Genomic DNA, 12,533 nt, shown 5'->3' on the forward strand with positions numbered 1-12,533 from the left:
GCATAAATCCAAGTTTAACCAGAACGTCTTGGGGGGGGTTTGTAGGAAAAAAACAAGGGGAGATAGGCTACCTTGCATAATGACTTAGCCACTCCCAGTCTCTATTCAAGCCCAAATTAATAGTATCCAATTTGCAAATGAATTCCAATTCAGCAGTTTCTCGCTGGAGTCTGGATTTGAAGTTTTTTTGCTTTAAGATAGCGACCCTCATGTCTGTGATTGCGTGACCAGAGAGATTGAAGTGTTCTCCGACTGGTTTGTGAATGTTATAATTCTTAACATCTGATTTGTGTCCATTTATTCTTTTACGTAGAGACTGTCCAGTTTGACCAATGTACATGGCAGAGGGGCATTGCTGGCACATGATGGCATATATCACATTGGTGGATGTGCAGGTGAACGAGCCTCTGATAGTGTGGCTGATGTTGTTAGGCCCTGTGATGGTGTCCCCTGAATAGATATGTGGGCACAGTTGGCAACGGGCTTTGTTGCAAGGATAGGTTCCTGGGTTAGTGGTTCTGTTGTGTGGTATGTGGTTGTTGGTGAGTATTCGCTTCAGGTTGGGGGGCTGTCTGTAGGCAAGGACTGGCCTTTCTCCCAAGATTTGTGAGAGTGTTGGGTCATCCTTCAGGATAGGTTGTAGATCCTTAATAATGCGTTGGAGGGGTTTTAGTTGGGGGCTGAAGGTGACGGCTAGTGGCGTTCTGTTATTTTCTTTGTTAGGCCTGTCCTGTAGTAGGTGACTTCTGGGAACTCTTCTGGCTCTATCAATCTGTTTCTTCACTTCCGCAGGTAGGTATTGTAGTTGTAAGAATGCTTGATAGAGATCTTGTAGGTGTTTGTCTCTGTCTGAGGGGTTGGAGCAAATGCGGTTGTATCGCAGAGCTTGGCTGTAGACGATGGATCGTGTGGTGTGGTCAGGGTGAAAGCTGGAGGCATGTAGGTAGGAATAGCAGTCAGTAGGTTTCCGGTATAGGGTGGTGTTGATGTGACCATCGTTTATTAGCACTGTAGTGTCCAGGAAGTGGATCTCTTGTGTGGACTGGACCAGGCTGAGGTTGATGGTGGGATGGAAATTGTTGAAATCATGGTGGAATTCCTCAAGGGCTTCTTTTCCATGGGTCCAGATGATGAAGATGTCATCAATATAGCGCAAGTAAAGTAGGGGCGTTAGGGGACAAGAGCTGAGGAAGCGTTGTTCTAAATCAGCCATAAAAATGTTGGCATACTGTGGGGCCATGCGGGTACCCATAGCAGTGCCGCTGATCTGAAGGTATACATTGTCCCCAAATGTAAAATAGTTATGGGTAAGGACAAAGTCACAAAGTTCAGCCAGCAGGTTAGCCGTGACATTATCGGGGATAGTGTTCTTGATGGCTTGTAGTCCATCTTTGTGTGGAATGTTGGTGTAGAGGGCTTCTACATCCATAGTGGCCAGGATGGTGTTATCAGGAAGATCACCAATGGATTGTAGTTTCCTCAGGAAGTCAGTGGTGTCTCGAAGGTAGCTGGGAGTGCTGGTAGCGTAGGGCCTGAGGAGTGAGTCTACATAGCCGGACAATCCAGCTGTCAGGGTGCCAATGCCTGAGATGATGGGGCGCCCAGGATTTCCAGGTTTATGGATCTTGGGTAGTAGATAGAATATCCCAGGTCGGGGTTCCAGGGGTGTGTCTGTGCGGATTTGATCTTGTGCTTTTTCAGGAAGTTTCTTGAGCAAATGCTGTAGATGCTTTTGGTAACTCAGTGGGATCAGAGGGTAATGGCTTGTAGAAAGTGGTGTTGGAGAGCTGCCGAGCAGCCTCTTGTTCATATTCCGACCTATTCATGATGACAACAGCACCTCCTTTGTCAGCCTTTTTGATTATGATGTCAGAGTTGTTTCTGAGGCTGTGGATGGCATTGTGTTCTGCACGGCTGAGGTTATGGGGCAAGTGATGCTGCTTTTCCACAATTTCAGCCCGTGCACGTCGGCGGAAGCACTCTATGTAGAAGTCCAGTCTGCTGTTTCGACCTTCAGGAGGAGTCCACCTAGAATCCTTCTTTTTGTAATGTTGGTAGGCAGGCCTCTGTGGATCATTATGTTGTTCAGAGGTATTTGGGACTTCAATTCAGAGGTATTTTGAACCTCAGACTTCTAACTCAGAAAATAAACTCTTTATTTGTGATTAGGGAGAAGGTCATGTGTGTTTTCCTGTTTTTCCCCCCGTGTTCTTTAATTCTGATACACGTTTTATGCACTGATTTCTTTGTTTTTAAATAAACAATACTATACATAGAAACAGCCTTTCTAAATACATACGAAACAAGCTGAACTTAAAATATAAATCAATACAGGGTGACTTTAAATCTTATTAAAATACATAGAATCTGTTTGGCCCACACAAGGGTATGCTTAGGTTTCTGAGTCCCTCCTGTGTAATAACGTTGTGCACCTTTGTACTAGCTAATTTTATCTCTGCAATCACTCTCTCTCTCTCACCTTAACAAAGCTCTTTGATTTCTTCCCCTCTTCTTTTTTTAATTTGCTCTTCCGCACCCAAAACATTCACAACTCCCATGAAAGAGAATTGGTCAAGCAGCAGTAGGAATTGTCTTTTGTTACAGGATAACAGACATCATTTACTGATTGCACCCCTGGTTCCTGTAACTCCTTAATTTGAGCTTCCATCTACTGTAGTAAAATGTGTCTAACAGGGCCAAAAAAACAGAGAAGCATTCTCCTTCCTGATTTCATATTTTTAAAATAATGGACAAACCCCAATTCCGAGCAGTACACCCTCTCTGGGTTTTGTTCTTGTTTTGCTGGCTTGTGACCAAAGACAATTAGACCAGTCTTTCTAGTCAGGCCTTGAATAAAAAGGGTAGAACTTGAGGCCTCCTCTAAGGCTGTTGCTGTTGCCACTCTGTGCATCAGCCAATAAGTTACTGTCTCCTGTGTGGCCGATCTTCTCCCTAAGGACGAGTGTGTCATCTTGGCGATGTGCCCAGGCCCAGCCACCATCAGCGCCATTGCTTTCACAGAGCCACATCTTGCTTAGCAGAGAGCATTGACAAATACTATGTTCAGTTTTATTCATTCACTGCACTTCATAGGGAGTTAAGTTTTTTGTTTGTAATGTGAATGATATCAGAGCCACACAGTTTGTTGTCTGTCTAATGAGAATACATTTTAGAAGTTGATAATTCCCTTTCTCTTATAGCTACTGCATGGAAAAAAACAATACCTGCATATTTATGCATTAGAGGAAATAATCCTTTGCTGCACAGTGTTTTAGGCACACAGTGAGAAAGAAACCTGCTTTGAAGGGCTTGAGCTATTAATAGAATACTGCTGCAAATGCTCACTTGAATGTCATGCATTTCCAATGTTTTGCTGCTGCTGTAGTGGGCTGTACGTTTCCCTTAATAGAGGCATTCTGTTTCTGCTGCATTCCTAAAACAGAACTAAACTGCCCATGTAATCCGTGAGCCTTCCTGATCTCTGCCCTGAAAAATATTGCCAGGGTTAAAAGGGAAAACGCTTCCAGCAGAGACTCCATAATTGGTTAGGAAATAAGTGAGCATTGCACTTGGGACTTTCAGTCTGCTGGTACAGCCTAAAATGCAATTGCACTGAAAAATATACACTGTTTTGTGACATGGTGGGTTGGGATTTCCTCTTAAAAGGTGCTTGTTGTCTCAGAAACTACTTTAATTCAGCATGCAACACTACAGCCTAGGATTATTTTTTGTATTGAATTGCACATATGTGAGTCAGCAGATTCACAATGGAAAAGCATTTATACTCGTGTGGTAAACTGATTCTGTCCTTTTGGGTGGTGTGGTGGGGTGTATTAGCTTTATTTGTAGAGATTGTTTTAGGAATCAATAACTCTGAAGGGCAAAGTAGGGAGTCTTGTGCGGGCTTCACTGGCAACTAGACTTCCTCCTAATTTCAGGGAGAGGCTTTTTATTGCCTGCTTTTGTACAAACCTGCGGTCTGCATCAAATCCCAATTCAGTATTGTAAGAATGTTTAGCTTTGTTTTGGTTATTTTAGTTCATTTTCTATTTAATGTTTAAATCTTAAATCTGTCCCTTCCCTCCTCCCTCTTTGTTTATGCAAAAAAAGTTTGTTTAATAAAAGGTCACATTTTGATAATCAGTCTCTTTTTCTCTGTAACGTCCATGAGCACTGTAATTTGCAGGTGCCTATAGAATTTTTTGCTTTACCAGTTTTTCAGGTGCAATATTTTGAGTACAAATGTAAACACTAGGCCGAGGCCTTTGTGAAAGTTTGGCCCTTAACATCTCCATCTGATTGTGCCTTTCCCTCTCTTGGCATAGTGAGAAATCTGCTACTCCTCTACATTCTGCAGAAAGAAAGAGAATTGAATCACAGGATATTTGGAAGAGGATGAACGCTCATTTTATTTTAGTAAAGTGATTGAGAAACGGCTCTAAATCAAACTGCTTGTTTAAATGGATTGCGTTTTAACTCGAATCATATTCTGTTTTTTTCAAATTCCTTCATTCTGCAAAGTCTTAATCTAGGGTAAAAACCGAAGTAAAAAGCTGTAAAATCTAGAGAGCTGTGCTGATGTTCATGCTTCCATCTGAAAGCAGACTGGTATTTTTCCACATGCTGAAACCCATGTCTTCTTCGGACCTACATCTTAAAAAGTACTGAATCTGACAGGGTTAATAGACAGGAAGCGGCAGCTGCAGCCGACTAATACGGAAGTCAGATTTTTGTTTAACTGACAGATTTGGAAGGCCTGAGGGTTGGGGGAGGGGGAATTGGAGAACATAGCATCTGGTGTGATATTGACAATTTGTATTATTTTCTGCAGCATTTTGTTTTTAAATTAGGAGAAAGGTAGATGTGTGTGTAATGAGCTCCGTACTCTATAATCTGAAATACATTATACAATAATTTTTGTAGAAATCAAACATTAACTATACTGTTTACACAAAGTGTTTAATGGAATTGTGCTCTGTGTATCTGACTAGTGGGTGGGTGTTTGGGTTTTTAAAATGTAATAAATGATTCCTCCTGATCCTTCAGTATTTGTTTAATTTTGTTCCCTCCCATGCATGTTCTGTTTCTAGATGCGCTCCTCCCTTTTCTAATCATGGCTTTCACTAGGTGGGCAACACTTCAGAACGGCAGCAAAGTGAATTTAGCTTTTCTCTTAGAAAGAATAGCTTTTGTGACCTGGATGAACCTTCCCTTCTGCAAGTTTAAAATATCTGAGTGCAGTCAGCATTGCTAGTTTGAGGCGCACTGCTTTATTTGAGCAAGCAGTTAGTAATCACTTTCCTCTGTTTGAAAATCTGACTATTTTGTACCAGGGTTCATGTATAGGACCTCTTTTTAAGTTTCTTTGCTGAAATAGGCCTAGCTTAGCCTGTCTTCTCTATGCACAGGATGGCTCCTGCTTGCCAGAGCTGCACAAAGATAATCGCTCAGGAAGTGTTTCAGCCAATCCCCTGAAGCTTTACATTCAGATTTACCAAAGTAGCCAATCCAGGATTAGCTTTTATTAGGAAGACAGATCATCAAGCTGAAGTGCCAAGCCCTTTCTGTCTGAATACTGAGAGCCTGTCCTCCATGTTTTATAAGTATTGACATAACACTGTGTTAACAATGCATCCACAGAGGTAAGCTTTACTTTTTACATTTTTTTTTCTCTAAGACCTATGAGTTGTGGGTTAACAGTGTGATTCTCTGTGATTTGTTGCGCAAAACAGACACCACTGCACTTTATTAAGTTGAAACTGTTTAAATTTGCTTTCTTGGGTCACATGGTTAGTAGCCATTAGCCATAGCTTTATTTTGCAGACTGGCAAAACCTTGGCATACCTACTTCTTCACAGGAGGATGGTGTTTTTAGAGTTTATCAAGATCCTGGTATTCCAAAGAAGCTTTCTGTCTCTGAGCAGTTTGCCAGCACTATTGTCTGTTGTGTCACATGCCTGCTGAAGAGAAAATGGAAGCTAGGGAGCAGATGCATTTAACTGCCCTACAGGGAGTCAAGCAGGGATAATGGCAGACAGCAGAACAGGCAAGTTTACCTTTCTAAACAGTGAATGGAATAGCGAAGCTAAGTTATCTCTGAGAAAATATGGGATTTTAAAAAACCTGGACATCAGCAAAAAGTGCTAATGGCAGATTGTAGATATTGGGCCTAGGTGGTATTGTGCTGTTGCATCATGTTTTTTATGCAGCTTATCTTTACTTGAAATGGATATTGAACTTTTTTCTTACAGGAGTAGTTAATACAATGTGTTTCTTTTTCTGAAGGACAATGTATGGTTAACATTTTGTTCCTTTAAAAGAAGTTTCTCAAACTGCAGGTTTTAGAATTAGTTTTTTGGTCAATAAAATGCAGCAGTACATCTGTTTAAATGCCTAGTTCTTCAAAGAAAAAATATTTTTCGACTCTTAGCTTCCTTCTCTTGCATAGTTAAAATAAATTTATGTACCTTTTATCTGTGCCTTTTTGTTTTACTCTGTAGCAGCCTCAGTTCTGTGTTGTGGAGTCCAGGAGATATAAAATCATGTCTGGTTCTTAACAGTATTACATGTTGTTCATTTTTGGTTATAGTCTTTTTTTGGTGGGGGGGGGGGGGGCGTCTTTATTTTGATTTTGGTTTATTGCTACGTAATTGTTTCAAAAATTTCCCTTTTGATCAATTCCCAAATCTGCCAGCCTGTTGTATCTTCTTAACTGTGGAAAAATGAGATGGTTGCTTGAACAGTTGGTAAGTAAGCAGTGTGCTGCTCTCTGAACATTTTTAATAGTTTAACAATTTTTGGTTTTAACAGGGGGCCACTAGTCCAGCAGATGAAGTACTGTCAGTGGCTAGTCATGTAAAAAAATTGGAGCTTTGATCAGTATCTATTTTAAATGACTTGTTCAAGTAAGCTGTGTTCCCTTTTGAATGTACTGTTTTTCTGATAATATGCTGCTAAACTTGAAGCTTATGCTTCCTGTTTACCTGTGGCCAGTGAAAATTTTTTTACTTACGCTTTGTTCCTAGATCCTTAATTAACATGTTTGGAGGCTAGAGCTCCTTTTGGTTGTTCCTCAGGCTTTTGAGGTGTAATGAAAGTGCTAGTACTCAGCAGTACTTTACTCAGTACTTTACACAGTTAAAGGGATATTTCTTCTTAAGTCTGTGTTTTTGAGATTACATGAAATATCACCTAAAATCAAATTTTGTTTGATTTATTACTAATTTTGAACACCTTGTGCCTTTGTTTCATAGATGAGCTGTAACACTTGTATGGATATCTTAAGTTGCTTTTCACTGCACATTTTCTCATAGCAATGTAGTTATCAGAAACATCTTATTTGGTGCTTTTGATCTAATTTTTGCAGTTTCATAGTAGTCCAGACCATACAGTGTTAAGAATGGACCCAAATCTAATGTGGATCTAGAAATGATTATACCTAGTCATTGTAACTTTTATAGAAGGGTCCCATCGATTGATAACATACTGTAACATAGCCATTTAACTCTGGTTACTTCTTTGCCAAGATTAATATCTTTCTTGAAAATGGAAAATCCCGTAAGATTATTATATGGTAAAAAATGCTTAATTCAGATCACAATCTAAACCATTGCTGAAGTGTACTGTTGCTTCATGTTTTTATAGTACTTACATATGACAATATATTTTTCAGCATACGCAAAGGTGATAATGCACCTAAGAAATAATGAGTTTATGCTGTTTTTATTCTGTGATTGCTAAAACGAGAAATTGCATTTGGGCATAGTTTTCCTAATAACAGTATATACACATTAGCAATTTGGTTTGGAGTCTTAAACATTGCATAATATTATATTTAATATGAGGAAGCAGGAATAAGTGAGCTGCAATCAAAAAGCTTGCATTAAAATGGCTCCCACAGGTTTTGTTAAACAAGGATCTGTTTCAAATCTGCACCTCCTGACACATTGTTGACAGTGAAGTATATTTGTATAAGCTGCCCTTGTGCATGTAATGAAACATAGCATTGTGAATCTAAGTTCGCTATTTTTAATCACTCAAATATAATTCTTTTATAGTTTACAAAAAATAAATGTCTGCATTGCAGCAAGATGTCTGAGGCAAGGTAGAGACAGCAGTGTTGTTTTACAGATCAGCCCAATCACGCTGCTCCATGGAGTCCTTGAGCCAATAGAAACAGAGTGTAGGTTAAAGATTGACAATTGCAGTGGCAAGACTGAGAAAGGCCTTCTGGAAATTTCTACCATCTTTGTTCCATCTAAGTAGAGCAAATTCAGCTAAGCTGAAGAATTTCATGTATTTTTGGTGCTTTGTCAAGGTATGATGCTATCACTCACTGTTATAGACTGCATAATAGGAAACACTGTGTGCTGTTTTTCTAATGTTCAGGCCAGATGGGGTGTGGGGTTTTGTTTAAGTGACGGAGACAGGGAAAAAGCATGTATTCCTTCTAGCCAAAGATTTTACAGGGCTGATTCTTGTTCATTTCACAATTACACTGAACATGCATGAAGCAATGTAGTTGAGGTATATACCATTTGTAGAAGGTGGCCATTGTTCTGGTGTAACTAGGATTTAATCGTATAATTGCTCTTTAAATTTGTTAGCAACTAAAGAGTTATTTTACTTGTCCAGGATGAATATGATTAGCCATTATTATTTAGTGGCAACATCCAGTTACTTTTGTAATTAGCTATACAAAGAATGTAATGGGGAGAAACAGAAGAGTGATCTAGATTATAAATAAGGATGAAAACAATAGCTTTTTAAAAGCCACATGTCCCTTTCATACTTTGTAGGCAAACTATTTTAGCTGGGAGTTAAGTAGTGCTAGGGAAAAATTAGTGACTTTTTGAAACCGGTGACAATTTGTAGTATACCCATAAGGAAATGATGCAAAGTACAAATAACTTCAAATCTGATTTCTTTTCCTCTCTCCTTCAGGCGTCTGAGTAAAAATAGGCTTCCCCCTCACTTCATTGACCTTGGAAGAAGCATATGCTAAAGGGACTTTCACCTTCACAGTACAAAAATTAGTATGTAAAATTAGCTCCTCCATGTTAGTGTCCACTGGCTTCATTTACCTTTTCTCTCTGGGCTGCTTGCCAGTGTATAATCCCACTTCTTTCTTGCTTTCTTTCATTTTTCTTAAACCTTAGACCATGTTTGCACTACAAAATTATGTCAGCCAAACTGAATTATGTCGGCAAACAGCCGCCAGAGTTATTAAATTGCTTGTATGCGTACACACTTGACTCCTTGTGTCAGCGATGTGCATCCTCACCAGAAGCGCTTGTATCAATTGTATTGTCAGTTGAGGCAATACAACTGGGTGGCTCCTGAAAGCCAGTAATAGTTGATATAAGCAACACAGTCTCTACACTGACACTGCGTCAACCTAATTACATTGAGCATGACTGTACATGGCTCAGGGAGCTGGTGTTATTAAATGGGGGTAGAGAGACACTTACATCAGCAGGAGCCAAATGTAAGTGAAGACACTTCCACAGCTAGGTCGACGCATGGCAGCTTACAGGCTTTAGTAGCCATGTTCGTCCAACAGGTGGGACGTGATAGAGCAAGGCACCTTAAGACTGGTGCCATCCAGAATCATCAACAAGGGGGCGATAAGTCTCAGTAAAGACTGCATCCTGTTTCTTTTTCCACATGGAACACTTTGTATCACTTTGGAGCCCCAGATGGCACCTTGAGGTTTCTGAAGTTGCACCCAAACATGGGCACTCACGTAGCAGTGCACAGTATTATCCATTAGGCCAATGATCCCCAAACAGTGATCCCCAGTGATCCATTAGGCATGCCCCCCAGGGGGGCGTGAAGGAATGTTTTTTGGGGGGCGTGGGGCCTTGGCCAGTCCCCTGGGGAGGGCAGGGTGGGAGCGCCACCCAGCCCTGCTCTGCCCCCAGACCAGCTCCGGCCCTAACCGGAACTCCACTCTTCCCCCAGATCTGCCCTGATTCCCTCAACCCCAAGGCCAGCTCCGCCTCTATCCCCAATTCCACCCTTATCCCCAGTTCTGCCCCCCGCTCCTCCTTCAGCCCAAGCTTCTCTGCCAAGGACACCTTGGCTGTGCAGTAATGGAGGTGGGATGCAGACAGAGTCCATTACTGGTAAGGGGGCTGTGATAGGAAAAGTTTGGGCACCACTGCACGAAGCCATTAGCCTGACCTCTCAAACTGGATTTAGAAAATATTTCTATTGTTAACAGAAATCATGTGTCCACTTTCATATCCAATTTGGAAGTGTAGTGCATAGAGCTGAGTTTCATATACTTTGCCACAGACTAAAGTTGTCAGTCTTATAACTATTGCCAATTGTCATAGTATCTGTGTGTCTCACAGTGAGATTAAAAGTGTGTGATAAGCATTATACTAGCAGCATTAATATAGATAGCACTGATCTTTATTTACAAACATTCCCAAACTGTGCCTGTATGTTTTGGAGGTCTAAGCCTATAAATATCCTATTTATATTGATTGGGCCTCAGCTGTATATCTCCCATTTTGAGAGAGATTTGAACGATACCACATCTTTTTTACTTGTTTTTTTTCTCCTTTGTGCTAAGCTATTTTAAATGCATATTGTATAGGACAGATTTTTTTAGAATATCCTAAATGTGTGAAATAAAATAAAAATCGGGTATTGCATTTTGGCATAGGTACCTAGCCTAATTTATGCCCTATCTATACAGTTGAACAAGCACTATTTACATTATTTCAATTACTTAATACAAGGTGGGCATTTTGCAGGGGACTCAGCATAAATAAAACATCAAATCTATGAGATTCACACTGAAGACTGAATCTAAAATTGAACAATTTCCTTAGTAACCTGTGACTTCACAAAACTCCCGATCTTGTGCATTGCTAGTTAAACATTTGGATGTCAGGTGTCCCTTTGTCATCCTTTACCATTTCTGATATTTAGATGATTGCTTCGAAAATAGCACTGCTGTTTAAACAAGAGATATAGTTATTGAATAAACTGCTACCATTTTAGCTACAGTACTGGAATGAGGCAGTGCAGTGCTGCCAGACGCCATTTTAAGAATCCTGCATAAATAGCATAGCTACCGATGAGTAAGAGACTGTTATAGGTGAGTGCTTATACAAAGCTGCTATTTATTCAGCAATGGCATGCTAATATTTTTTTCCAATTTTTATTGAATGCAGTTTTTTTGAAATCATGATTTATATTTGCTACAAACAAGTGTGATCTAGAGGAAACAGGAATTATCTTTAGGATAAAATTTAATTTTAGTCCTTCTGGTCTTAAAGCAGTATTTTTTTTAATTAAAGGGGAAAAAAGACTGCCATAAATGTATGGTTCTTGGGCTTAAAATAATTCCCATACGTATACTGAGAATATTGTGCATGTGGGCATGGGCTGTTCTAGGTGGTTTTCCATATCCATCAGATTTTCTTGGTTAAATGTCAAGGTGCAGTAGTTCATCTGCAACTTTTTAATTATTCTCTGTAGTTACCATAGGTTAAGCCCAGGTGTAGATATTTTACATATGTACATTTTGAGATAAATATTACTAATAAAAGGAAGATGTTCCTTTGTAGAACAGTTTATTTAATTGTATGAAATTAACACTTTGAATTGCATAAGTGAATAACTCTTTTATATTAATAAAGGAAAGCATTATTCAGTTAACTTAATAATGCATTTTTCTGTTAGGTAGAAATAAGTCGTATTTGTAACCTTCCCTTTTTTCCTCCTCTCCTCCAGCTTCTCCCCAAGAAAGAGAACCTGAGCCCCAACCCCCCCGTAATCACACGTTTAAAAATAGTTTGTGTGAAATGAGTTTGGTTTTCTTTTAACATTTTTGGTGACTGAATTTCATTTTTATAGCAACCCTGTCAATACAGGTATGGCAGGTCTTAAATGAGTAATACATGTTTTTGCCAATTTCATTGTTAATTGACTAAGTGTATGTTTCAGTTACTAGTTTTTTATAATATGTTCTGTTTGTTTTGTCAAGGAAGTAAGAGTTAGTTTTAGAATGACTAAGATAAATATTGTACTCAGCTATCTGCTTAATGGAGTATATGCCACTATCATTTCTGATATGTAACCCCAAACTATCATATTCTTAGTTATACATAATAGTAATGCATCTGATTGGAACAAAAATGAAATAACAAAAGCAATCAGTACTGTAGAAATGAGGTCTTTTCAAAATGTGGTCTATATGATGGTCTAGTCTCATCTCCTAGTTACTGTGTGTTCCTACAGAACTTGCTCTTTGTTTGCATTTATACTGATGCAAAGATTTTTCTTTTCCTCCCTTTTTTGCTATGGGAAACAGTAGGATACTTGTCACTAGGAGCTTGCTGTCATTGAATTATTGCACTTGAAATCCTTTTCTGAGGAAAAGCTGATGGTGAGATTACTGAGATTGGAAGGTTATGATGCTTAAAGCACGTTCAGAATATTGCTTGTTGCAGTGGAAGAGAGAAAGCTTAAAAGATGCATAAATTCTGGGAAAAGTTACCCTAAACTAGCTGTAA

General features: G+C 39.4%; 1 protein-coding gene across 17 annotated transcripts in view; it reads left to right on the forward strand.

Moving 5' to 3' along the window:
* ZMYND8 (zinc finger MYND-type containing 8) overlaps positions 1 to 12,533 on the forward strand; it is a 122,922-nt gene that overhangs the window by 27,383 nt on the left and 83,006 nt on the right. For 3 of the 17 annotated variants that reach the window (XM_037915994.2, XM_043526693.1, XM_043526692.1), the window contains exon 1: positions 5,414 to 5,642. The exons of 7 other annotated variants lie outside the window; for them this stretch is intronic. In XM_037915994.2, coding sequence (XP_037771922.1) covers positions 5,629 to 5,642 — 14 coding nt within the window. In that variant the 5' untranslated portion in view covers positions 5,414 to 5,628. Of the gene's footprint in view, positions 1 to 5,413; positions 5,643 to 5,823; positions 6,047 to 7,975; positions 8,318 to 8,943; positions 9,036 to 12,533 lie in introns of those variants that run through there. 7 more of the 17 variants (XM_043526694.1, XM_043526695.1, XM_043526697.1 and 4 more) reach the window with 5 other exon arrangements.

This window comes from Chelonia mydas, chromosome 13 (genome assembly GCF_015237465.2).
Source record: "Chelonia mydas isolate rCheMyd1 chromosome 13, rCheMyd1.pri.v2, whole genome shotgun sequence".
Lineage (NCBI taxonomy): Eukaryota > Metazoa > Chordata > Testudines > Cheloniidae > Chelonia > Chelonia mydas.